At 37.7% G+C, this 27,823-nt stretch overlaps 1 protein-coding gene across 1 annotated transcript; it reads right to left on the bottom strand.

Moving 5' to 3' along the window:
• Positions 1–534: 534 nt before the first annotated feature.
• LOC127453981 (unconventional myosin-Ie-like) lies at positions 535–26,794 on the bottom strand. The gene is made up of 27 exons (XM_051720854.1): positions 26,475–26,794; positions 24,315–24,452; positions 24,018–24,107; positions 22,709–22,803; positions 22,506–22,593; positions 21,496–21,585; positions 18,876–19,007; positions 16,229–16,363; positions 15,984–16,116; positions 15,411–15,607; positions 14,260–14,340; positions 14,059–14,145; positions 10,987–11,073; positions 10,698–10,865; positions 9,753–9,838; positions 9,337–9,418; positions 8,546–8,751; positions 8,297–8,441; positions 6,503–6,617; positions 5,454–5,623; positions 5,108–5,253; positions 4,739–4,885; positions 4,458–4,615; positions 4,132–4,206; positions 3,848–4,043; positions 1,419–1,594; positions 535–1,326 (listed from the first exon to the last, which is right to left on the bottom strand). The coding sequence occupies exons 1-27, from the start codon at positions 26,475–26,477 to the stop codon at positions 1,250–1,252; spliced, it is 3,303 nt and encodes a 1,100-aa protein (XP_051576814.1). The 5' UTR covers positions 26,478–26,794; the 3' UTR covers positions 535–1,249.
• Positions 26,795–27,823: the final 1,029 nt, after the last annotated feature.

The raw sequence follows: 27,823 nt of genomic DNA, 5'->3' as shown, positions 1-27,823 counted from the left end.
CTGACGTCATATTATTGAGTTGGGAAATGTAGTTCTTTAGACTACTCACATATGTTTGGACTACATTTAACAGAAATTAGTTCTAATTTAAAGATGTGTGTGATTTAAAGATGAACAGAGATTATAAATTACCAAGTAAACCATTCTTAGGTTGATTTCCCTGTAAAGTATAAACACTGGCACTTTCAAAACATTGCTCTGCTTATTTGAGCAGCCTGACAACACTAGTTCACCTAAAACTATAGTTTATAGTTCTAGTTAACCTAAAAATGAAAATTCTGTCATCATTTACCATACTCACCCTCATGTTGTTCCAAAACCGGATGACTGGAACACGAAAGGAGTGTTCTATAGCAGAATCTAAGGTACTCCTTTCCAAACAGTGAATGGTGACTGTCTGTTAAGCAAGATTATCAGTGAATAACAGCTTTAATTTCAGTCTTTACCAGTCTGGCTTAAGAGGATTTGGAATATAGTGCACAAGTCATATGACTACTTTAACATTGCTTTTATGGTGCTTTTTTGGAGCTTGACAGCCCCTGGTCCAATTTCACTTTCATCGTATGGCAGAGAACAGCTCAAACATTCTGCTAAACTTCTCTTTCAGTGTTCCACGGAAGAAAGCAAGCCATACTGTTTGAAACAGAATAATTGCGATATAGAATGGGTTTACTATCCTTTTAAAACATTATGGACAAATTAATTATATTGAGGTTATCTTAAAACAAAATTAACCTTGAACCAAATGGTTCCATTTTATTTTTGTTCACTGAGTATTTGAAAATACCTTTTCTGATTGTATACATCTGCACAATACCAGTAAAAAAAGCAGATCTTTAAAATGCAACTTCAGTAAAATACAGTTCATTAAAATATTAATGTATCCATTCAATTCTTAAAAACATATTTTAAAAAAACTTGGGTGTTTTGCAATGGTTAACATGATCAGCAATAATGATTTTCTTCTACATTTACATCTAATATCTCTTTCTATAAAACAAATAATCAAATAATAAAAGTTTATCTGACTGTAGTAGGTGGTAAAAATGTATCCTATACTATATTATGTGTATCCTTATTATTTAAACACATTTTTGTCAAAATGGCACCTTTTGCTCCAAGTTTAGTAAACATCCATTCACTTGGGTATACTGTGTGTTATGGCTCCCATACATACAGAATTACTTTTGATAGCTTTGTTGGACTTGTGATCACAATGAATAAGAATCATATCCAAAAGCATTCCAATTTAGATCTTCTCAACATAGTTGCCAGGAAACATGCCTTCCTTTCCTCGCAGACGGCCTTGCCACCAACCTGAGGGATCTAGACAGAGAGCACAGAAGTGGTCAATGCAGCTACCTACTGCAAATAACAACGACTATAACTTTGTAAAGTTTTCTTGTCATGTTGATTACCTTCAAATATAATTTCTATGATATCATCTACTTGAAAGCTGAGTTCATCTGTGTCCTGGGCATCATAGGTGTACAGTGCTTTGCATTGTGGGGTGCGGGGTCTGGGTTTGGGGCCGGGTTTAGGTCGCCCTGACCCTGGTGGAGGCTTGTACTCTTTCGATCGTCTGCGTTGCATTCTGTAGTGCAGAAAGGAAATGCAGAGAAAGATAATATTAGTTTCCTTTGTAAAAGATCATTAAAGTGATAATTCACCCAAAAATTAATAATCATTTACCCTTAGTTACACCCCGTTATCTCGCATTTGCCCTTGGTATGGACAAAAGTGTCCAGAGTGTTTAATTCGGATATTTTTTTAAATGTTGCCTCGAGCATATGGCTGAACCCAAAATTACATATTAATAAATCCCCCTTCTGCTGGTCAGAGTGGATTGTGAGGAAGGTTAATAAACTCGGTGACCTATATGAGTGTGGAGTGTTGAGATCCTATGAAAATATGGTTCAACATTTTAGGATTCCCAGGTCTCAATTCTTTAGGTATTTACAGCTGCACCACCTGCTCTGTACTATTTTTGGGAGTAGCATACACCCCCCTAAAGAGGCAGATACTCTGGGAGTGGTGATTACTGCTTTTGGAAAAGGTCATGAGGCATCAGTGTATTACTCCCTGTTAATTCAGAGTCTGGGGGACGGAGCTTCAACTTCTATCAAGAGATTATGGGAGAAAGATTTAAACTTGGTATTGGAGGGAGTGTAGTCTAGGATTCTAAAAAACATCAAGTCTAGTAGGGCTGCAACTAACGATTATTTTGATAATCGACTAATCTAACTATTATAAGAGTGATTATTCGACTATTTGGGCGATTATTGCAACGATTAATCATTAGCTCTAAACCGACTATTCAGCTTGTGCCCCGACTTAAAAGGTTGTATTAAACGTGCTCACTAACAATAAAGAGGACAAAATCATCTTTTAAAAATACCTCTAAATGACACTCACTGAATTTAAGGGAAAAAATACTCAAACTATGTTTTAACTGTGTTAAACATTTATCACATGTCCTGAAATCTAAGCATCTGATTATTGCCTTGATCAACCTTCCAGTGGATTTTGATTTTATGTGTTGGTTAATGATATTTCTCACTTTCTGAAAAAAAAAAAAAAAAAAAGATGAATAAGCCTTGTATTTTCTAGCAAATACCTAGCTAGCAAATAACTGAGCAACAGCAAATAGTAAATAACTAAATACATGAATTGAACACTAACCGATTTGATAATAGACTTACTCTCAGATCACAATGTGAAATTCTAAAATGTATTTTCTATTAATACTTCAAAGTGTATGTGAGCAGCATTGACCAAGATGTGCTCCTATCACTTTTCATTTTAATAATAAATAATTTTTTTGGAAAAACAAAATTTTTCTCTGCAATGCTTGGTTTGATGGAAATAACAGCAGTATTGGGGACAGTGATACTTTGTTTTAAAAAATTACAAATTGTACTCATAAATACCATATTAAAATATATTTGTTTTAATATATCGAAAATATTTTATTAGTTAATATATTATAAATACAGTATATTATTAAGACGCTTCAATACAGTTTTTTTTATTATTTATCCCCTTTTCTCCATATTTGGAATGCCCAATTCCCACTACTTAGTAGGTCCTGGTGGTGGCGCAGTTACTCACCTCAATCCAGGTGGCGGAGGACAAGTTTCAGTTGCCTCCGCTTCTGAGACAGTCAATCCGCACATCTTATCACATGGCTTGTTGTGCAAGACACCGCAGAGACTCATGCTACTCTCCGCGATCCACGCACAACTTACCACGCGTCCCATTGAGAGCGAGAACCACTAATCGTGACCACGAGGAGGTTACCCCATGTGACTCTACCTTCCCTAGTAACCGGGCCAGTTTGGTTGCTTAGGAGACCTGGCTTGAGTCACTCAGCACACCCTGGATTCAAACTCACGACTCCAGGGGTGATAGTCAGTGTCAATACTCGCTGAGCTACCCAGGTCCCCTCTTCAATATAGTTTTGATTTAATATTAATATAAATGTTTTTTTTTTTTTTTTATAAATTTAATAAAGAGAGGAAGTTTTGTACATAGATGACAAGCCCAAAATTCAGAAATTCTGGCTAAGAAAATGACAAATTTTACCTTTCAACACTCTTTAAAAATTAGGAAAAAAATTAAAGAGACACAATAGTTTTTTTTTAAAAAAAAGCTAATATAATCTATACTTTAAAACTAGTTTGGTCATTTTAAGCATTTTTTTTTTCTTTGAAATCACCACAGGGGGAAGAGAAGTTCCCCTTACTGAAGAATCATATACTACAGTATTTTCTCCTCACAGCTTTTACAAACTGAGAGCTCTCTTTTATCAGATCTTCCTGCTGTCATACGATCCACTTCATCTCACCCTGCCACGCCTTGGTCAGGAACATTCATGAAGCCCATATCAGTGTAGATCTTGCTCTCGTGCTGACTGCGGCGAGATCCCTGGAGTCTGGGAAGGGTGGGCTGATCCATACTGGACTGCTGACGCAGCAGAGAGTGCCTAATGGAGGGCTGCAGGCCCTGGGTTCCTCTTCTTTGACCATCAGTCTTAGAAGGTTCTTAAATCACAGGCAATATAAAACATTTTTACCTCTAGTCAAAGGTAGTTTTGAAAGTCTTGTGTAAATAGTGGTACTATGGTCTTACCACGTGAATACTGGCCTGTGTTGCGATTCTGGTTTCCCACGTATCTACTCTTTCGGTTGTCACGGCGAGTGGGTCCTGTAGGGATGATTAAATATTAATGTCCGCCATAGCCAAATTATCTGCAAAAATGTTGTTGCAGCTGTAGGTGCACTAGATAGTGATTGCATTGTTGTATTAATATGGTTGTAATAATATAGTTGTTAACAGACAACACACAACTGATCAGAGGTAAAAATGCAGAATTGCATAACTTCCTAAACAATTTTTTACTAAACTCTTTATAAATGTTTTATTTTACAACATTAATGTAAAATTTCAACACTCACTTGCGTTTTTAGGGAGACCTGGTCCAATGCTTATAGTTAAGACCTTGCTGCTGGGCTTCAGAACTGCATCATCACCCTGTCCCATCTGAAACTGGATCTGTCGAGAACCAGCAGAGGCAAACGGACCCCAGCCACCTTTCTTAACCTTAAATTCAAGTCTGCAAGAGAGTAAAATGTCTAAGAGCCATTTGTCTTTGATAAACAAGACCAACAGTGTGACACAATTACGGCACTTTTCACAGTGAGGAAAACAGCTACAGTATAATGAAAGTGATGCTTACAGGTTGTTGAACTTAAGTGGCAGCTTTTTCCGGGTTTTTTCTTCGTAACGCTTGTACAGAAGACTGAGGAACTCAGTTTTAAAGACAGACTGCAGCACGCTATCATATTGCTCCTCATGCACAATGAAGATGTCATCCTGTAGTGTGCTGTGAGAACAGAAATACATGCAATGGACAAACGTTTAAAAGTAGGCATATGCAATTTTGTGAAACAACAATAACATGAACTAAGAACTTTGGGGTTACAAAACCTTGATTCAGATCTTTCATTCTGACATAAATGCATGTATTATTGAGTCTTTTCAAGCTTGCATGTTGGGAGAACTTTCAAGTTCTAAAGGTTATTATGCATTTTACATGATAGATTACCTGAGAGAGACAGACTGGATCTTCTCCACCTCGATCTTCCTCTTCAAGACCTCCCGAATCTGGCCTTTCTCAGGACCCTGTTTCACCTTCTCACGTCCAATCAGATAGAGGAACTTAGGGGTGAGAATGAGGTCACGCTTGACAGTCTGTAGGCAATGAAAGAGCATGTGAGCACATAGCCACATGAAATATATCAGATGAAGTGCATGTGAAGAAGGACACATCTGTTGGCAAGCTGCTTCGGTAAACAAACACAAAATACTTTTGAAAATGTGTCAATTTTATCACACGAGTTTCTGCGTGTCCAGTGAGACAAGCTAATGATTTAGTAGCAGACGAGTTGTACCTTAAACCTGCGATCATATTTGACCACGACGTCAGCAAAGTCGATCCTCTCCCTGCGACCCACAAACTGACGAATCTCTGGATGGTTGTCTGTGCCGAGGTAGTCGCCTACGAAATTGCGGTTCAGACTGTTCTTCCGTCTCTCCTTCTTATTCAACAGGAGGTCAGATGCTGAAATCAGCAAAAAAGCAAATGTGATTTACAAGAAAGTACACTTCATTGTGTTCTAAAATCCAATATTTTGGGGGAAGGTGCTTTTTGACACCGAGACAGCGCATTTCATGCAACCAAGGCTCAATGTGCCAGGTACGTAGACCATGGCTAAGCTCAAACCCCATATTGAGCATTTTACACAAGTTTACTTTGTGTATAGTCTTGTGTATATTAACTTGTACAGACTTTAGATGAAACATTATTTATACACTCACTGAGCATAGTCATAATAAAGTGCCCGACGTGGTCTTCTGCTGTTGTAGCTCATCTGCCTCAAGGTTCAATGTGTTGTGCATTCTATGAGATGCTATTCTGCTCACTACAATTGTACAGAGTGGTTATTTGAGTTACTGTAGCCTTTCTGTCAGCTCGAACCAGTCTGGCCATTCTCAATTGACCTCTCTCATCAACAAGGCTTTTCCATCCGCAGAACTGCCACTCACTGGATGTTTTTTGTTTTTGGCACCATTCTGAATATACTCTAGAACTGTTGTGCTTGAAAATCCCAGGAGATCAGCAGTTACAGAAATACTTAAACCAGCCCATCTGGCACAAAAAAATATGCCACGGTCAAAATCACTGAGATCACATTTTTTCCCCATTCTGATGGTTGATGTGAACATTAACTGAAGCTCCTGACCCTTATCTGCCTGATTTTATGCATTGCACTGATGCCACACAATTGGCTGATTAGATAATCGCATGAATAAGTAGGTGTACAGGTGTTCCTAATAAAGTGCTCAGTGAGTTTAGATTATAAATTATATACTATATATTATATAGAAAAGGACATTTTTTTCTATTTGTATTGACAGAGGAATTAGAGTGAGCTCTTACCTTCCTCTCGCATACGGACATACTTGCGCACAGCGATGTGCTTGCGCCAGGCTTGCTGAATTACCCGAGCATATCCATTGTACTTTCTTTCCCTCATCTCCTCCAGTAGAAACAACTGAAGATGACAGAGGAAGCTTACTGACATGACATACTTACAGTCACCAGAGATTCAGAATGTCAACAAAATGCATAGATGAGCATGAGATCACAAAATATCACCAAATGACCAAACAACTATGGTTTCCCACCCACTTAACTTCATAGGACAACTGAGCGCAACATTCACCGCCCACCTTTTCAGACGCCTGGGTTCGGAAAGTATTTTTCCCATTCATTTTTTCATAGTCTTTTCGTAAAATCCTTCATAAAAGAGTTGTAAGCCATGAACCAAACCAACCAGCTCCAATGTGAATCATAGCATTGCAAACTTTGATTTGAAGCAAAAAAGTATTTGAAAATCGGACAAAAAGACAAAGGTACAAGACTGTATACTTACTGTCTTTCACTAGGGTACGAACTACAATCCCATGAAGCATTGGACATGACATAATCGAATAAAAAACGATGGAAATATATAAAACTATTGATATTTTAGGTTTAATGCAAAATATTCTAATATTTATGTTGTTTGAGGCTTTAGGGAGACCGACTCGATTGCATCATTCACAGTGTGTCCTGGAAGGGGGCGCTTGCTGCTGGACTTTGTTGGCTGCGGTTGTCTGATTGGTGGACCTTTCTCTGCTGGACCATGGGTAATGTAGTTGTTCACCAGGAATTCTACTAATAAACATGATTTTTAAACAGTGAAGTTGAAATAACACAGACTGCTGGCTTCAAAAAAGGCATATACCATCAATGAACAACCTTGGAGTTCACGGTTGGTTTGTCTTTAAAGGTGTATAAGTTTTAGTTGAAAATCAATTAATTTATGGAAAATAATTATGGGGTTTTTACTCCTGGAACCAGACCTGTTGCACTCAATGGCAAAACATATGGATTCCATTCTCCATAATAAGGGTTTAGGAAATTCAACCATACAAGAGGCCATTCGAAAAATGAAGGAATTTCTGATATTAATTTAGTGTGACTGAATTACTTCTTAACGCTGCACATAATGCCTGAGGTATGCATTTGAGTTGCCAAACAGCAAAGTAATTCAGTTTGTCCATGACTAAAACAAACCGACCCACCTAAGAAAAATTATTTACAAAGGCAACACAGGAAGAAATAGTTCTGAAATAGTTTTGCGTGCCCTCGCAATAGTGTGCCGGTCCTTACAATAGTTTGTGTGTCCTTGCAACAAGTTTTGTAAGCCCTCGCAAAAGTTTTGTGAGCCCTCGCAATAAATTTACCATGGTTTTACTATAGTAACCATATTTTAACCCTGATATTTGTAGTCATACCATAGTAATAATAAAGAAAATGAAAACTATGGTAATAAAAATAATAATTTTGTGCTTATTATGGTTTTACTACAAATTTGAGATAAAACTATAGTAACCACAAGAATTACCATGGTTAATCTATAGTAAAACTATGGTTACTACATGATACAGTATGTTGTATTAAAACCATGCTTTCCACCAAAAAAGATGGTTATTTAACGTACTTGTCATAGTTACTACAATATTACTACAGTAAAACCATATATCCCGCCCTGCCCTCAAAGGGGCTCAGTAGGAAGATAACCTGATTCCAAATGTTCAGTTAATGAATTAGATTACCACAATTTACTTTCAAGAAAACATCTGCAGCACACAGCATTACCGAAGTTACCAAAAAAAAAAAACATACCGATTCTGGGGCCTTGATGAAGATTTTGGTCTTGCCCAGTTGATACTGGTCTGAGTCCATGTTGACAGATTTTAAAAGGTGTAGGACACCCTGTTTCTCATCTCCACGCCACTGAGGCCAAGATTCTTTGGTCAAGATAGCATATCTGTGCAAGTATGTCATTACAGTTTGTAAATGAAACTTATAAAAATGCCCATATATAGCATTTGACATCATTGAGGGATTGATTAGTGATGATTTTAAAAGTACCTTTGCAGGAATTTCTTAAAGGCGCGGCGGAATGCGTAACCGGCCCTGCGCACACGGATGTTCTCCCGCAGTCCCAGATATTCCACCTGGTGTTTGACGCGACTCTCCTCCCAGTCACGAGGTTTTTTGGTCTCGTTGGGCTTGATGCATCGAATGTAGTGAGGGGTGCACTTCATTAGAGTCTGGACTAGATTATTTGCCTGTTTCTGTGGAGGGATAACAGAGTAAATATAAAATGTTTAAATTGGAGATAATTGTTTACGATTACTGGATATAGAGATCGCACTTACATACATTATATTTATGCATTTGGCAGATGCTTTATCCAAAGCCACTTACAAAACATTCAAGGTATACATTTAATTGTACCCATGACCTTGACGTTACTAGTACCATGCTCTACCATTTGAGCTAAAGTGCAATTTCTGGGTTCAGAGGTGAGCAGTAGAGGACGAACAATGATGGCTTTTGCCAATACTGATAACTAAGGTGGTGGAAAAGGCAGATAACTGATTAATCAGCCTATAGTTTTAAAATTGATTTCGTCATAGGTTTTTGCCGATAACCGGTAGTTCCAAAAAGTAACTATTGGCACCTCTTAATCGGTAAAACGGATATATCTGTCTACCTCTATTGAGCAAAACTTTAAAAAAAACATTTATATCCACTGTAGAATTTTCTCTCTTAGTGGTAAAGCTCCATCTTAAATGAAGCATGTGTGCTTTATATTAGATTACATATAGTTGTATTTCTATTGTGCATTTCTATAGTCTGTGAATTAGATGTTTTACCTTGATCTTTGAACTTGAAGTGGTGGGACGGCCCCTTTTCTCAGCCTCAAGGTTTTCTGGGAACAGATCTCTGATGAAAGGGCTTTGGATCCAGATGAAAAGCAAAAGACATGATTTCAAAAATCTCTTACCAGCACACAGAAGACAAAATCATACAGCCAAGTTCTATACTATGGAGTAATATGCCACACAATATCTCTCACAAGAAAAAACAACTTAAAATCCACCATAAAAATGGTCTACCATATTGATTTTATGATTTATTTATGTGATTTATGAATTCACTACGACATGAAACTGCAGATGTTCTGCAACCATGGACCGTGAGTGCACTGAAGGCTTGTTTAAAAAAAAAAAAAAGTTTTAGCTATAATCCAGCTAAAATAAGTTACAATAACCAAATAAGCAACACTTACAACTCACTGCTCTGCATGAGCTCAATGATGTCATTGAACAGTACATCTCTGTTCCTCTCACAGAAGCCACTCACATCATAAGACACCTGGAAAAATATGGATCTTGTTACTCAAATAATATAATCAATATTACTTTCATTCTACTTGCTGGAAGCACTTTCCAAAACACTCAAAGTATCAGTTTTCAGTTGCAGAAAACCCTGTGTATTTATTTATGTATCATATTCATATTCATACTAATGGGTAAAACTAACAATGTACACAGTATATTTCTAAAATGGGAAGCAACATTTGATATGGTTTTTTTCATGTTTGATTTTCTTTGGAAAATTATTGGTTTAAGTGAAATTATTAAATGGAAAAAAACAATTTAATAAAAATAAAACAAAAGACAATTTTGTAAAACAACACAGACATATGCAATGCACATACACCATATTCACAATAGGTGGGAGTGTTTCACACACATTACTACAGTCTATCAAAAACGTATACAGTTCAAACATTACATCTACCAGTTAATTAACTGTATTTTGCTGCAGATGTATTGTAAACAGATGTATTCATATTAGTGGAGTGCAACAGTGATGGGCCAATATTTGGAAATTAATCATGAAATTAATTCATTATGCTGTTGATTGAGCTCAACTTGTAGCGGACACGGAATATTCCTTTAATTACATCATTCGCAATGCTTTATTGCGTTTTCAAAGTGAATTTGGCTATTTAAACATGACTGTTTTTTTTTTATTAAGTTGAAATCACACTTCTTCAGGCCTCTACAGAATCATATATCATTGCTTAACAATCTCTAAACTTATGTTAGGTCTATATTATATGAAATAATTAAAAATCAGTTTCTCTGTGGGGAAAAAGAATGGGATTTTTCTCCCAGGACCCTAGTGTTACACTCTATATAGTGCAGAGTTGAGAGTTGTCTCTTACCTTCCCTGCATAATGGTGCACTACGAAACCCTTGTTCCAGCTGTTGAAATGCTCATGAGTGCCGATTTGTGACTGCAGTTTCTGCAGTAGAGTCTGATCTGCACCCTCTCCTTTCGCATGCATGGTGGCACACACGTCATCCAGGATGCTCATGATACCAGGAGGATTCTGTTTTAATAAGACAGACATGGCCCATAAGAAGCCATTAGTTGAAAGGGAGTTGTTATGCATTTAAAACTAAGACTTTGATACAGACCAACTGGAATCTTTAAAGAGAGTATAAACTCACCACTTTGGACTCAATTAAGTCACAAACAACTTTGTTGTTAAAGTATTCAATGGGGGTCCATTTGATTCCTTCCTGTACATACTCTTCCTACAAAGGAGACAATGGAAAACATTGGAAAAAGTTGACATTGAGATCTGTATATTTAGCTGTTTATTAAAAAGAAGCTTGAGGAGTCGCGTGGCGCCATGCGAGGTTTGGACGTGTGAAAGGCGAGCTCTGCACACTTTGCTAGTTTTAATACTTTTTGTGTCATAAACCGGTGGGACTCGATACACCCTGATTCTTAACTGTTCTAGGAAGACAATATGTCAAAGAATTCAAAATCCTCGCGCTCTGAGACATTAAAAGACACTTACGTGCTCAAGCTGAAGCCCCGAGCAGCAGGCTGAAAGCCAGGGACTCAATTTGGCCAGTGAGGTGAAAGAAATTCGGCGACGATTGATGAACGTGTCGGCAATGCTGACGAAGGTCGTTGCGGACTTGGAGGAGCTTGCTGTAATACGTCGATCGATTACTGCCATGGAGATGAAATTCACTGGGATGGTTACAAGAATGGCAGATGTTGAGAAACAGATCGATTATCTGGAGTCATCGGAGAGGGAATTAGCTGCTAAACCGCTAGCGACCAAGGCGGACTTGGAACGCATTTGGGAAAAGTTAGAAGACCTTGAGAATCGTAACCGGCGAAACAACGTCCGAATTGTTGGAATTCCTGAGCGAGCAGAGGGTCAGATTATGGTGGAATTTCTGAACGGGCTCTTTCCGAGTCTGCTCGACATAACGGGCCATAAGCTGGAAATCGAGCGAGCTCACAGAGTTCCTGCTCGGAGATCCGCGGAGGGAGACAGGCCCCCATCAATTTTGGCCAAATATCTGAGATCATCCGATAAAGATCTCGTGTTATGCGAGGCGAGGAGTAAAGATAGGCTTTCTTGGAAGAACCACAGCATTTTCTTGTTCCCAGACTTTGCGAATTCAACAAGAGAGAAACGTGATCGATTCGAGGAATGCAAGAAAATCATACATCAACGGAAGGTCGCTTTTGCACTGATGTTCCTGGCCAAATTGAGAATAGATGCTAAGGATGGCCACAAAATATTTACATGCCCACAACAAGCATTGTCCTTCATAAAGTCAATGGAGTAAGTCAGTCAAGCATAAGCTTTATTAAGCATAAGCGATATTTTATTATTCGTCTCCGACACCAAATGATCTGTGCCTTGCCTCCACAGAATTATTAATTCCTTTTCTAAATTCTCAGGATACAGAGTAAATTGGTCTAAATCCGTAGCTTTGGCTCTGACGGCATACTGCCCAGCGAAGGCTTTTCAGCCGGGCGTCTTCCAGTGGTCCAAACAGGGCATTAAGTATTTGGGCATTTTATTCCCAGCAAATTTGTGTGATTTAGTTAGAGTTTAATTTGATCCCTTAATAAAAAGGTTTTCGAATGATGTGGGCAGGTGGGCTTCATTACATTTATCTATGATTGGGAAGGTTAATGTTATTAAAATGAATTGTATTCCAAAATTCATCTACCTGCTACCATCTCTCCCTGTAGATGTCCCCCACTCTTATTTCAAGCATTTTGATAGCATAGCGAAGTCCTTAATTTGGAATGGTAAGCATCCCAGATTACATTTCAATAAGTTACATAGGCCGATTGACAAAGGTGGGCCAGGCCTACCCAAGATTTTGTTTTATTATTATGCATTCAGTCTCAGATATTTGGCTCATTGGTCGCTTCCATCTGAGAGAGCCCCTCCCTAGTTTTGTAATGAACAAGAATTTTGCCATTGCAAAGCCTATCAAACTAATCAGAGAAGTTAAGTTACACCTCGTCATCTCGCATTTGCTCTCAGTTTGGACAAAAGTGTCCAAAGTGTTTAATTCAGACATTTATTTAAATGTTGCCTCGAGCATATGGATGAACCCAAAATTATGTATTAATAAGTCCTCTTTCTGCTGGTCAGAGTGGATTGTGAGGGGGGTTACTACACTTGGTGACCTATATGAGAGCGGAGTGTTGAGATCCTCTGAAAATTTGGTTCAACATTTTGGGATCCCCAGATCTCAGTTCTTTAGGTATTTACAGCTGCGCTATCTGCTCTGTATATTTTTGGGAGTAGCATACACCCCCCTAAAGTGGCAGTTGCTCTGGGAGTGGTGATTACTGCTTTTGGAAAAGGTCATGAGGCATCAGTGTATTACTCCCTGCTAATTCAGAGTCTGGGGGACAGAGCTTTAACTTCTATCAACAGATTATGGGAGAAAGACTTAAACTTGGTATTGGAGGAGGGAGTGTGAGCCAGGATTTAAAAAAACATCAAGTCTGTATCTAGAGATGCAAGGGTGCACCTTATGCAATTCAAGATTTTATAGGCTTAGTATTAAGGACACACCCACCTGCTGGTGATGCCAATCAGAAGATGGAGACACAACCTATGTTTTTTGGGGGTGTGTTAAGATTTTTGGTTGAAGGTTCAGAGTTTGTGTGTGACATGTTGGGCACTCGGGTTTTGTTTTGCCCCAGACTCTGTATTTTAGGCGATGCGGCGGTCATCAAAATAGGGGATTGACACATAAAACATTGGGTTCTGACCAGTGTGATGACAGGCAGACAGACTGTGTTATGGGGATGGAAGTCGGCTCGAGCACCCTCATTTCGAGAGTGGTGCGTGGAGATGGGGAGGGTGGCTGCTTTTGAGGAGGTGTCATATAGAAGGCTGGGGATCTGGGAGTCATTTGATGGGAAATGGGGCTGTTATTTGGAGTTTTTGGGTGACTCTCAAGGAGGGGCTGTGGAGAGAGAGGCATAGTTTTAGATGTGTATGATTATTATATTCTTTATTTTTTCTTATTATGACTTTTTGTGTGTGTGTGTGTGTGTGTGTGTGTGTGTGTGTACTTATGTGTGACCACGGGGATGTTCGTTGGGGGTCGGGGTGGGGTTGGTGATTGGGGAGGGGTAATAGAGGGAGTTCAATTTTAATTCAATGTATATTTGTTTTGTTTTTATTTGTGAACTATTTGAATCAATAAAAAATGTTAATAGAAAAAAAAAAAGAAGCTTACCTGCTCTGCTTTCAGTGTGAGCTCGATAAAAATCTGCTGCAGTTTTTCATTTACAAAGTTAATACAGAACTGCTCAAATCCATTTTTCTGAAGAAAGATGAAAGCATGAAGTTACTTTCAATATGAATATGATGTAAAAAGGAAGACACAGTATACAGGAGAGGCATTGAACATCCATTTAGAAAATAAAACAAAATCTACCTGAAAGATTTCAAAGCCATAGATGTCCAGAACTCCAACGTTTAACTCCTCACGGTCTTTCTGCATAGCCTTGTTTATAGCCTACAAATACAACAAGCAGAAATCCATTTAATTCAAAGCCCTTATTTTTGTCTTTTTTTAAATATATACCACAGAAATACATATCACACTTTACAAAATGCTGTAAATTATGGGTAAATGAATGGTACATTTATATAAGTATGTATAAGGTTAAGTGTACATTTTGCCTTGACTAGTTTTAATGGACCTGCAAATATTCCATATATATATATATATATATATATATATATATATATATATATATAAACAAAACAGAGCTGACCCGCATCTCAGAATAGCATTCTGAGATGATATTCCTCTCACCACAATTGTACAGAGTGGTTATCTTAGTTACCGTAGACTTTGTCAGTTCGAACCAGTCTGGCCATTCTCTGTTGACCTCTCTCATCAACAAGGCATTTCCATCTATAGAACTGCCCCTCACTGGATGTTTTTTGTTTTTGGCACAATTCGGAGTAAATTCTAGAGACTGATGTGTGTGAAAATCTCAGGAGATCAGCAGTTACAGAAATACTCAAACCAGCCAGTCTGCAACAACAATCATGCCACGGTCCAAATCACTAAGATCACATTTTTTCCCCATTCTGATGGTTGATGTGAACATTAACTGAAGCTCCAGACCCATATCTGCATGATTTTATGCACTGCACTGCTGCCACATGATTGGCTGATTAGATAATCGCATGGATGATTGTTGGCGCCAGATGGGCTGGTTTGAGTATTTCTGTAACTGTTGATCTCCTGGGATTTTCACACACAACAGTCTCTAGAATTTACTCAGAATGGTGCCAAAAACAAAAAAACGTTGAGCGGCAGTTCTGTGGATACAAGCACCCTTTTGATGAGAGAGGTCAACGGAGAATGGCGAGACTGATTCGAACTGACAAAGTCTATGGTAACTCAGATAACTGCTCTGTACAATTGTGGTGAGACGAATAACATCTCATATGTTATATATATATATGCAGTATTTGTAAACACATTTAACTTCAAATCTTGATATTGAATAAATAAAAAGTATATGGACATGTTTTATATCAACAACGCTAAAATCTAGCAGATTGACTCACATCAACAAGGTAGTCAAAGAGTCTAGAATAAAGTGCTTTAGACAGGGCGTCCCGACTGAAGGAGGCCTGCTCCGTGTTCAGGGTGACAGAAATACTCTCCGTCTTGCCACCCCACTTGCTATCCATGATGCGACTGGTTAGTTTTTTCTTTAGACCATCTTGATTGATTCCCAACAAGTACGACGGGAATGCCAGGACTGCAGCAGAATGACAGAGAAGGGCAGCAGGAAGCACAACATTCCATCAGTATGATTTTCCAAAAGGTTGTAAAGCTTTTGTCAGCAAACTCTCTTTTCTCTTTTGTTAATGCCTCACTTGAATATACATGCAAGGCATCTACAGCTATGATGCAGTTTGACCTTTATGTTGATAGAGACAGCAAAGAGGGGTAAGGATGTTACTGGGGAGAGAGGGTGGAAATGGGATCAGGTTTGGATTCGAACCTGCATCTCCCATAGAGTATGCACAACACAGGTCAATGTGTTTGGAGCATATGCACAAACTGCTAGGCCACAGCTACAACATGTTATATCCTAAACATGAAATAATGTTGTAATGTATTGAAGAACTCACAGTCTTCACTCTCCACCACTGCATAGTTGCCCTCTTCTCTGAAAGCAATGTTGCCAAGATGAATAATTCCTGCCACAATCTGCAGCACAGTGTCCTGATCTTCCATGGATAGACCCACAACTGACATAGCAGCCTTAAAACACAATATCATTATCAGGGTGGTGTAAAGTGAAAGAGTGAATTCAAAAACATATGCAGGAATACAACCAGAAGGTTTGTATTAGGATACATGATCTCAAACCCACCATAGTGTCTGCAAACTCCTTCTTGTCATTGACATCCTCCACAGTGTAGGTGCTGGATTGGTTTAAATAGAAGTAGTAGTCAGGGGTGGTGATGCCTAAATTTTCTCTCTGCTCTTTTGTGGCCCCTTCTAAGAGCTGAAAAACACAGAAATGTCAGAGAAGAACTACTAGTACCAACATGAAGGATACTTAAAAGTACTGTAGCGTTTTTATCGTTTAATAGAAGGGATAGGCGATACCACTTATTTGCTTTTCGATCCAATAAAAAGTTATATCAAGGCCAATATCGAGGATACTGATACATTTATTAAATAGATTATTTTTGTTGCAAATATTGTGATAAAATGAGTAGGATACTTTTAAATATTATTTTTTTAATCTTTTATTTACATGTATAGGTCTAAAGGGGAAATTATTAGACTTCTAAACCTTTTAACCATATGAAAATTAACCATGGTTTTACTAGAGTAACCACTGATCTTTATGGTTTCTTCTATCACTGCTACGCAGATGATATGCAAATGATACGCAGCTCTATCTGTCATTCCATCCCGATAACCCCACCGTCTCAGCTCGTATTTCAGCCTGCCTTTCAGATATCTCAGCCTGGATGAAGGAATACTACCTTCAACTCAACCTTGCCAAGACAGAAATTCTGGTAATCCCTGCCAACCCATCTGTTGACCACAACCTCGCAATTCATCTTGGTTCAACAATACTAACTCCAAACAGGACAGTCAGGAACCTGGGTGTGGTGTTTGAAGACAGCTAAACTTCACTAGCCACATCTTTTCAACCGCCCGGTCCTGCAGGTATGCGCATCACAACATCAGGAAAATCAGACCTTTCCTGTCTGAATATGCTGCACAGCTCCTGGTCAAAGTTCTTTTCATATCAAGACTTGACTAATGCAATGCTCTATTGACCAGCCTCTTCACTAGTAAAATTAAGCCACTGCAGTTGGTTCAGAACACGGTGGCACATCTGGTCTTCAACCAACCAAAGAGGGCCCACATCACCCCCCTCTTGATCTCACTCCACTGGCTACCTGTAGCTGCCGCATCAAATTCAAGGCTTTGACTTTTACCTTCATGACAGCCGATGGAACAGCACCCTCTTATTTCAACTCACTACTCCAGGTCTCTGTCCGGTCTCGCTCCCTGCGATCAAAGAATGAGTGACGCCAGGTGGTTCCATTTCAACAAGGCACAAAGTTGCCCTCCAGATCATTCACATTCTCTGTTCCTCAGTGGTGGATTGCCCTTCCAACCCCCACCAGATCTGTTGATCCTTCTCAATATTCAAAAAACAGCTGAAGACATGTCTCCTCCACGAGCATTTAATCAATCCACAAACATAAGGAACTTGCATTCAATATTTATAAAATAAATAAATAAAAACATTTTGTATGACAAATTGCTTATGTTCCTCATTTTGTTGCTTTGGATACAAGCTTCTGTTAAATGACTAAATGTAAAAATTAAAATGTATATCTATAATAGAGATCAGTGACAGTTACCATAGTTTAACGATTATACTGTATTTGCAGTAAAACCATAGTAAAAAAAAAAAAAAAATACCCATAGTTACTACAATATTACTATGGTAAAACCATGGTTACTATATGGATAGTACAGAATTACTGCAGTAAAACCAATGTTAATTGTATCAAAACCATGGTTTCTGCCATAAAACCATGGTTAATTTATGAAAGGGTATCATTGATCAACAACAAAAGAAAACAATCCATGTTTAAACAACTTTTAATTTAAATAAACTTACAAACAAGCCTATCATAATAAATGTCTCGTTTAGATTTGTCCTTATTTAGTGTGAATTAACTCCAGATTCTGTTTGTTTTTCTTTCAAAATGACCTCAGCCAAGCGGCTCAAACGCTTTCAGTGACTGCTTGTGATATGCATTCATTTTAATAGTAACTAAATAATAACATCACTAATTAAAAAAATACTTATCAATATTTTTATGTGAGGATTGATATTCTCGATACAACATCAGTATCGGAAATATCAATACTTAAGGATTGATCTGACCATTTCTATTGTTCAGTCATTTAAGATCAGTCAACATAAACACATGGGCATGCAAAGTTTGTACAGCGTGTTAGCGGCACGAATGCAGAATGTAAACATGACAAATGACACATTATCTACTGCATTTATATTACTTTAAATCATCGTAGAGTGAAAAAAGAGCAACTTTTACCGATCTCATGTGAACTCTACTCATAGAATGAGGAATTATACTAACATTTTAATATCATATTAGTTAAGGTTTTGCATGGTCTTGTGCATCCTCAAAATTAATGCTTTGAATGTTTGCAAACAGTACACTGTTGCTCAGCTCTTTCGAACTTCTTATTGGCTCTGAGTGAAGGACTAAGAAGAACTTTGCTGTAAGTATACCAGGGCCTTCAGTGTTCGACAGAAGAAGGTAAGTCACTCGATCTGGAACAATATGAGAGTGAGGGAATGATGACCAAATTTTCCTTTTTGGGTGAACTTTCCCTTTAAATGGATAAACTCACACTTCTCTATCATGACATAGAACAATTTGCCAGATTGCATAACTCGTCATAACCTGAAATGACCTTTTCCTGAATGTGTTTCCATGAGTTCAATGCTTTACCTGGTAATATATATGGAAATTCCTTTCACCATGGTTCTGAGACACGACTCTGGATTTTTCCAGCAGAAAGTTAGAGATCTTTCCACCATCAGGTTCTCCCCCTCGGCTGAACTGAATTTCAAAGTATTTTCCCTGTGGTATGAAATAAACATCATGACAAAGATATCATGCAAAGAACTCAAAGCTTGTTTTCTCATCTCTCTGTGTTGACGTACGACTGCAGGAAAGAAAATGAATGTTAAAACCTACTAAAGTACAACTTCACAAACTGCAATCATACACTCAAATCCTGCAGCACCAACAAGTTGTTACATGTTGAGAACCAGCATGCTCTAGTTTAAATTACATTCTTAGAACAGGACTGCACATCAATTCCAGGGACCAAACAGCAGAGGGGCTTAAGTAGTACTCTTTCAGTACTAAACTAAAAAAATATATTATTTCATAAAATTATATTTTAAAAATATTATCAACAAATTACAATGAAATTAAATATAACTAATAAAATATGTTATACAAATGCAATGTTTAGGTGAAATCAGTTTTTTATAATTAATTTAAAAAGTATATATATATATATATATATATACACACACACTGTTGTGCTCAAAATTTTGCATACCCTGGCAGAAATTGTGAAATTTTGGCATTGATTTTGAAAATATGACTGATCATGCAAAAAAAAAAAAAAGCCTTTTATTTAAGGATAGTGATCATATGAAGCCATTTATTATCACATAGTTGTTTGGCTCCTTTTTAAATCATAATGATAACAGAAATCACCCAAATGGCCCTGATCAAAAGTTTACATACCCTTGAATGTTTGGCCTTGTTACAGACAGACAAGGTGACACATGCAGGTTTAAATGGCAATTAAAGGTTAATTTCCCACACCTGTGGCTTTTTAAATTGCAGTTAGTGTCTGTGTATAAATAGTCAATGAGTTTGTTAGCTCTCATGTGGATGCACTGAGCAGGCTAGATACTGAGCCATGGGGAGCAGAAAAGAACTGTCAAAAGACCTGCGTAACAAGGTAATGAAACTTTATAAAGATGGAAAAGGATATAAAAAGATATCCAAAGCCTTGAAAATGCCAGTCAGTACTGTTCAATCACTTATTAAGAAGTGGAAAATTCGGGGATCTCTTGATACCAAGCCAAGTTCAGGTAGACCAAGAAAAATTTCAGCCACAACTGCCAGAAGAATTGTTCGGGATACAAAGAAAAACCCAAAGGTAACCTCAGGAGAACTACAGGGTGCTCTAGAAAAAGACGGTGTGGTTGTTTCAAGGAGCACAATACGACGATACTTGAACAAAAATGAGCTGCATGGTCGAGTTGCAAGGAAGAAGCCTTTACTGCGCCAATGCCACAAAAAAGCCCGGTTACAATATGCCCGACAACACCTTGACATGCCTCACTGCTTCTGGCACACTGTAATTTGGAGTGACGAGACCAAAATAGAGCTTTATGGTCAACCATAAACGCTACGTTTGGAGAGGGGTCAACAAGGCCTATAGTGAAAAGAATACCATCCCCACTGTGAAGCATGGTGGTGGCACACTGATGTTTTGGGGGTGTGTGAGCTCTAAAGGCACGGGGAATCTTGTGAAAATTGATGGTAAGGTGAATGCAGCATGTTATCAGAAAATACTGGCAGACAATTTGCATTCTTCTGCATGAAAGCTGAGCATGGGACGCTCTTGGACTTTCCAGCATGACAATGACCCTAAGCACAAGGCCAAGTTGACCCTCCAGCAGTTACAGCAGAAAAAGGTGAAGGTTCTGGAGTGGACATCACAGTCTCCTGACCTTAATATCATCGAGCCACTCTGGGGAGATCTCAAATGTGCGGTTCATGCAAGACGACAAAAGACTTTGTATGACCTGGAGGCATTTTGCCAAGACGAATGGGGAGCTATACCACCTGCAAGAATTTGGGGCCTCATAGACATCTATTACAAAAGACTGCATGTTGTCATTGATGCTAAAGGGGGCAATACACAGTATTAAGAACTCAGGGTATGAAGACTTTTGAACAGGGGTCATTTAATTTTTTTCTTTGTTGCCATGTTTTGTTTTATGATTGTGCCATTCTGTTATAACCTACAGTTGAATATGTATCCCATAAGAAATAAAAGAAATGTGTTTTGCCTGCTCACTCATGTTTTGTTTAAAAATGGTACATATATTACCAATTCTCCAAGGGTATGCAAACTTTTGAGCACAACTGTATGTATGCGTGTGTGTGTGTATATATATATATATATATATATATATATATATCCAAATAATATTTTTGTATAAATAATTCATCAAACCTATAATACGTATTAATAATTCAATTATTTAATATATATAAAAATAGTTTTTTTTCTTAAATGTTATTCAGAATTTTTGACAAATATTGGCTGATATCACAACGGTTTACAACTGAAATCATCTGGAAAGCCTTTGCATTTTTGACCCTAAATGAAGGGATGAAATGGTATTGTCAACAACAACAAAATATATCTAGTCTTTTATCCAGGCACAACTTTCAGCTCATTCATATCATTAATCTGAGTTATCTTTACTTAAACCTCAATAATTCGGAGACAAATGGCTCAGGAGAGACTTACAAAACGACTGGAGTTGTTGTTGCGCACGGTCTTGGCATTCCCAAATGCCTCAAGTAGGGGATTGGACTGCAGAATGATGTCTTTAACATGCTAAGAGAGGAAACAATAGGTCACAGGCAGATACAGTATGCCATGAATGCACATACACACATACACACACACACACACGGATTCTTGTATACTATTAATTTGCTTTAACACTGAATGCACTTTAAATGGTGCCATTTTCATAGTTCCCTGATCTTCCCTTTCAAAGTCTAATCGATACTTGTTTTTGTCAAATTTGGTAATGGACAGCTCCATATAGACACATCCAATCATGAGTCGCTAAATCTGTATCTACATTTTCCTCTGGGAAAGTACTCTTCTACTGGCACAAAGAGTTAAATGTCACAGAACGGGTAAACAAAGAGATCACTCTTTAAAATTTGACTTTGTTTTGTTCACCCACTACCATGACAACTATCTAGGTCAGCGGTTCCAAAAAGAGGTGTGCAGATATATATATATAATAGAATATATTTTATAATAGCTGAATGTTTCTCTGTAAATTTACCTGTTGGCATCCATGACAGTGTTCTATTGACATATATAATTTTGCATTACAGACAGAATCACCGTTCAACCACATAATCTTGCAGTTACAAGCACATCTGTCGTCAAACAGTAGCAACAATTTTTATAATGGCACGAAAGCAAGTTTGTCTAGTTCCATACAGTCACCAGAAGAAAACAAAAATCAGCAAGCATTTAAGGCCCATTCATCTCAATAAAATCATTATTTATAACAGAAATGTGTCTAAATTGTTTCTGATACACAAATGTAATGCTCCAAGTAATTGGTTATTATAATTAAAAATCGGACAATTGCCATATATAAGATGGGGCTGTGTGGTGTTAAAGTGTCGAAACCACTGATCTTGGTGATTTTTTTTTTTAAATGTTAGGTTTCTACCAGTTCAATTAGGTACACTGTAACTAAATAGCCATCTGGTGCATTATAAACTCACCTGAACTTTAGGCCCGCCTCCGGACACTTTCGAAATGTAGCTCATAATGTACTTGGCTGCCACAGTCTTTCCTGCACCACTCTCTCCACTGCATTATTAACACACTCATATCACACATTATGCAAACCTTTGATGCCATGCAAAAAAAAATCAAACATAATTAAAGTGCCTCAGGGCACTGGTGTACAGGTCTGATCTCTGACCTGATAATAACACACTGGTTCTCTGAGTCAATCATCATGTTGCGGTACATGTTGTCAGCCAAAGCGTAGATGTGGGGGGGATTCTCATACTGTGCCTGAGAACAACAGAATTTGTTTGTTGGTCATACAAATGTAGTTTTATGCCTTGCAAACATTTGAATGTTTGTGATAAGTTGCATTGTTGTTGAGCTGTGCCAATTTAAAGGAACATTCCGAGTTCAATACAAGTTAGGCTCAATCGAGCCTGGATGAAAGACTAGATATATTTTGTTGTTGTTGACAATACCATTTCATTCCTTCATTTAGGGTCAGAAATGCAAAGGTTTTCCAGATGTTTTCAGCTGTAAACTGTTGTGATAGCCAATATTTGTCAAAAATTCTGAATAAAACATGCCTTATTAAAAAAAAAAAAAAAAAAAAAAAATCATCACTGTAACATAAAAGCACTTGCAATGGAAGTGAATGGGGCCAGTCCATAAACATTCAAATACACAGTTAAAATAAAAATAAAAAATAGCCACAAGACATAAAATTGATACTTGTTAACATGATTTTAGTGTGCTAAAATTACTTACTAAGCTTATCTGTGTAATATTATATCCAAAATTACAACTTTGTTGTCATGTCAGCGTAATGCTGGTAAGCTTTATCACACATAAATCATGTTAACACACATATTGTTTACGTTTTGTGGCTATGGCTTTGAAACAGGGAGTATTTTAACATTTACTGATTGGCACCATTCACTTCCATTGTAAGTGCCTCACTGTAACCCAGATTTTTGCTTTTTCAAAAGAAAAGGAGGGACAAGTTGAAATTATTTTTGTGGTAATCAACAATTTTGCCACAAATGCTGCCAATTAAGCTTTACTTGTATTGAACCTGGAACATTCTTTTAAATGTGTTGCCAAAGTAACATTATGCAGCTGGCTGATATAGATCTAAACAAATAAGTAATCTTATGAAAATGCTTTCTAGCAAAAGTGTGTTTATGAATTTATAGGTGTCTTGGCTTTACAATATAGCTTTTTTGATAAAGAAAAATTGGTAACACTTTACAATAAGTTTCCATTCATTAACATGCGTTAGGTATCATGAACAAACAATGAACAATATATTTTTATATAAAGCATTTATTAATCTTTGCTAATGTTAGTTAATAAAAATAAACTTGTTAGTTCATGGTAGGAATGATGAATGAAATGTAGATCTTTAATTCAGTTCCATGTTAATGTATTTAAGGCAAAGTAAAGCACAATGTATCAGACACCAACAGAAGGCTGAAGTCGAGAAAATTTGTTCTACTTACAGCTCCCTGATACAGCTCGATCTCACGGTCTGAGAAATACGGCAGTTGTTTAAAAGGGTTCACTGATATTAGCACAGGACCGATGTATGTCTGAACAGTTGTGGTTAAGGGCTTGTACAGTGGGCACTGTAAAATGAATCTTAATTTTCTTAACTGAACAATGCATATCAGTCAACCTTAACCTAATACATTTCCTTTTAATAAGCAAGAAAGAGGCCAATTATTACGTGTAAGAAACCAGAGTGCTGTCACCCTATGACATGATGAACACCCTGTTCATTATACACATAAGGATACAAAAATAAAGTCATCCATGTATCTTTTCTTGAGGTTATCTGTGATGGCATCTTCGCTGATCTTGGAGAGGAGAACCATGTCATCCACACCGCTGACCTTCACATTCTGAGTCTGCCAGTGATACTTCTCTTTGCTCCCCTTTGTGAGAGAGAGAGATAGAACAGGTTATTTATTTCAACACATCTATTGCATTTGGTCTAACTGAATGCTGACACATTTTGGAATGCCCAATTTGGAATGCCCAATTCCCAATGTGCTCTAAGTCCTCGTGGTGGCGTAGTGACTCGCCTCAGTCCGGGTGGCGGAGGATGAATCTCAGTTGCCTCTGCATCTGAGACTGTCAGTCCGCACATCTTATCACGTGGCTTGAGCGCGTTACCGCAGAGACGTAGCACGTGTGGAGGCCCACGCTATTCTCCGTGGCATCCACGCACAACTCACCACTCGCCCCACCAAGAGCGAGAACCTCATTATAGTGACCACGAGGAGATTAACCCATGTGACTCTACCCACCCTAGCAACCGGACCAATTTGGTTTCTTAAGAGACCTGGCTGGAGTCTCTCCACGATTCGAACTCACGACTCCAGGGTTGGTAGTCAGCGTCTTTACTCGCTGAGCTACCCAGTCCCCCAATGCTGATACAAAGTTGTTAAATACATGTTATTCATCTGCAAAGGGCCATTTTTTTTTGCATGTGGACTGAGCTTTAGATCTGGTTAATAAGTGTAAGAAAATACTGATTAACTGGAAGCCAATGGTAATACTTGTTGAGAGTGGTTCAACACATACAGGAAATGTAATTTATAAAATGCATTCTGTTATGAGCACATTCTTAAGCCTTACGCAACGTTAAAGGGATAGTTCAGCCAAAAATGAAAATTCTCTCATCATTTACTGACCCTCATGCCACCCTAGATATGTATGACTCAATTTCTTCTGCTAAACACAAAGATTTTTAGAAAAATATCTCAGCTCTGTATGTCCATACAATGCAAGTGAATGGTGACCAGAACTTTGAAGGTCCAAAAAGCATATAAAGGCAGCATAAAAGTAATCCATAACACTCCAGTGGTTAAATCCATGTCTTTAGATGCAATATGATAGGTGTGGGTGAGAGATCAATATTTAAGATCTTTTTTACTATAAATCTCCACTTTCACTTTAACATTCTTCTTCTTTTGTTTTTGGTGATGCGCATTCTTTGTGCATATCGCCCCCTTTTCGGCAGGGAGGAGAGTTTAAAGTAAAAAAGGACTTAAATATTGATCTCTCACCCACACCTATCATATTGCTTCTAAAGACATGGATTTAACCACTGGAGTCTGGTCAACATTTACTTGCACTGAATGGATCTACATAGTTAAGCCTTCTAAAAATCCTTGTTTGTGTGCAGCAGAAGACACATCACACATCTGGAATGGCATGAGGGTGGGTAAATGATGAGAATTTTCATTTTTGTGTGAACTATGCCTTTAAAGCCTTAGTCATTTTATCAAATACAGTTCAAACTGAATTTGTCTTATCTAACATTATAATAATTCTGATAACTGTTCATCTCTAGTCTTGAAGCAACCTCAGCTAAAAGAACAGAGGCACTAGGACTACAACAAAAGTAATCCCTTGTCTTTGTGCATGTGTATAGCTGACATGCTAAGTCAGGCATATCCAAAGTACGTTTTCAACAAAACAGAGAAACACAAGCCACATTTTTCCCACCCTCAAGCACTAAACATCGATAACTGCTTCAATAAATATGAGCATATAAATGTATGTGTATTTATATATAGCCTATGTGTGTGCCAATGATAACACAATATGCCAATCTTTTTACTGGTAATTTCATAAACATTTTAATCAGCATGCGAGCAAGAAAGATCCCCTCCTCAGGAATTCTTCTGGAATGTTTTCTCCTCATCTAATGTCACAAAATACTTTGAAGGTGTTTGTGGCAGGCACAATCTGATATGATAAATCTTCATCAATAAAACTTTAAAAGTGCAACTTTCATTGAAAAATCTCATGATGTTTCCAACATATCTATCAAAACATAATTTACAGCCAAGTTGTAAACTACTTTGCATCTAGTGGCAACTGCAGTTCGTTATTTTGCATTGTTTAAAGTATTTTAAAACTTTATTCCTGGTTATAAGGGCACTTACCATGATGAATTAAAGGTACTTCCTGTTTCACACCCTTACTGAAGTATCAGTCCTGCGTGGACTCTTCGAGCAGCTCTTGCAGGTTTCTGGTGAAACTCCGGGACTTAACGTGACTATTACTAGTCCTCCATTTGATATTCCGTCTATACCCGGTGATATAATTGATTTATTATATCCAACAATGTAAAACTATTCCAGATATTGTGTTTCATGGATCGGCGGTGCTTGTAAAAAGTATAAATATTTTTTTTCGGGTGTTGTCCATGCAGCAGCAAGTGTAGGCAGGTACTGGAGTTTTTTCCTTCTTTCTGTTACGGAAGGAATCGCAGGTTCTCACACATAACGGCGCCACCCTCCGACAGTGAACACATTTACCTGCGCGACAGGTAATCACAGCTACCACAGGGAAATGAGACTCAGCGCAAGGCATTCTGTGAGATTCTACATTTCTTTTCATTTTTTATTTTCTCGAGACCTAGCAAAGTTTTTGCATTTGGTATTCTTTCTTCCTTATTTACACACATTTTGACATCATCCTTTCAAAAAAGAAAATAACATGGTAATTGTTTCCGTCAAACAGTTATTACTGTTACTAAAATAAACAAAACTTTGGTAGCGTTACAGTAGCCAATGCCATTCAAAAGCATATTAAAATGACAAATATTCACTACGCTTTTTAGGGGCCGTTCACACATAACTCACCTTTCGTACCTCTGCGCTGTTTTTAATTATTTTTCTACGTAAACGGGGGGAACCACATCCTCCACAGTTGTAGCAATAAATGCGTTGAGTTAATATGCGTTAATAAAAATAGTATATCCTTTCTTATATGCTAAAATGAGAACTTTCCTGACCCATGAAAAAAAAATAAAAAAATAATAGGCTATGTTAAAAATATATTTCTTTTAATTGTTTCGATTATTTGTCATTATTTTATTTATGTATACATTTTGGATGGTTTATACATATTTTAAATAATTGTATTTATTTTTTTCCTTCACTTGTACTTGCCTTTATGATTCATACATTGTTTGATCTTATTGAACATTTAGAAAAACTCCAGTTTTACCACCATATGTGGACTTTTCCGACGGTCCCTTACACACCGTAGGCAAATTTTCTAACTTATATCAATGTTAAATTGGCGATCTGGAACGATTTAATCGTGACGCCATCTGACCAGCTTAAATACGGGACAAATCGCGTCATTTTATCTTGAAATACGGGACGATCCCGTATTTTAAGGGACGGGTGGCAACCCTAAAGTTCGATCTGAATGGCCCCTTACACTGTTTGAAGGAGATACCATGTTAATTCATTTTACAACAGTAATAATAACTGAAGTAAGC

This window comes from Myxocyprinus asiaticus, chromosome 16 (assembly GCF_019703515.2).
Source record: "Myxocyprinus asiaticus isolate MX2 ecotype Aquarium Trade chromosome 16, UBuf_Myxa_2, whole genome shotgun sequence".
NCBI lineage: Eukaryota > Metazoa > Chordata > Actinopteri > Cypriniformes > Catostomidae > Myxocyprinus > Myxocyprinus asiaticus.
Note: the sequence above shows the minus strand (reverse complement) of the source record. Positions and strands in the feature narration are given on the sequence as shown.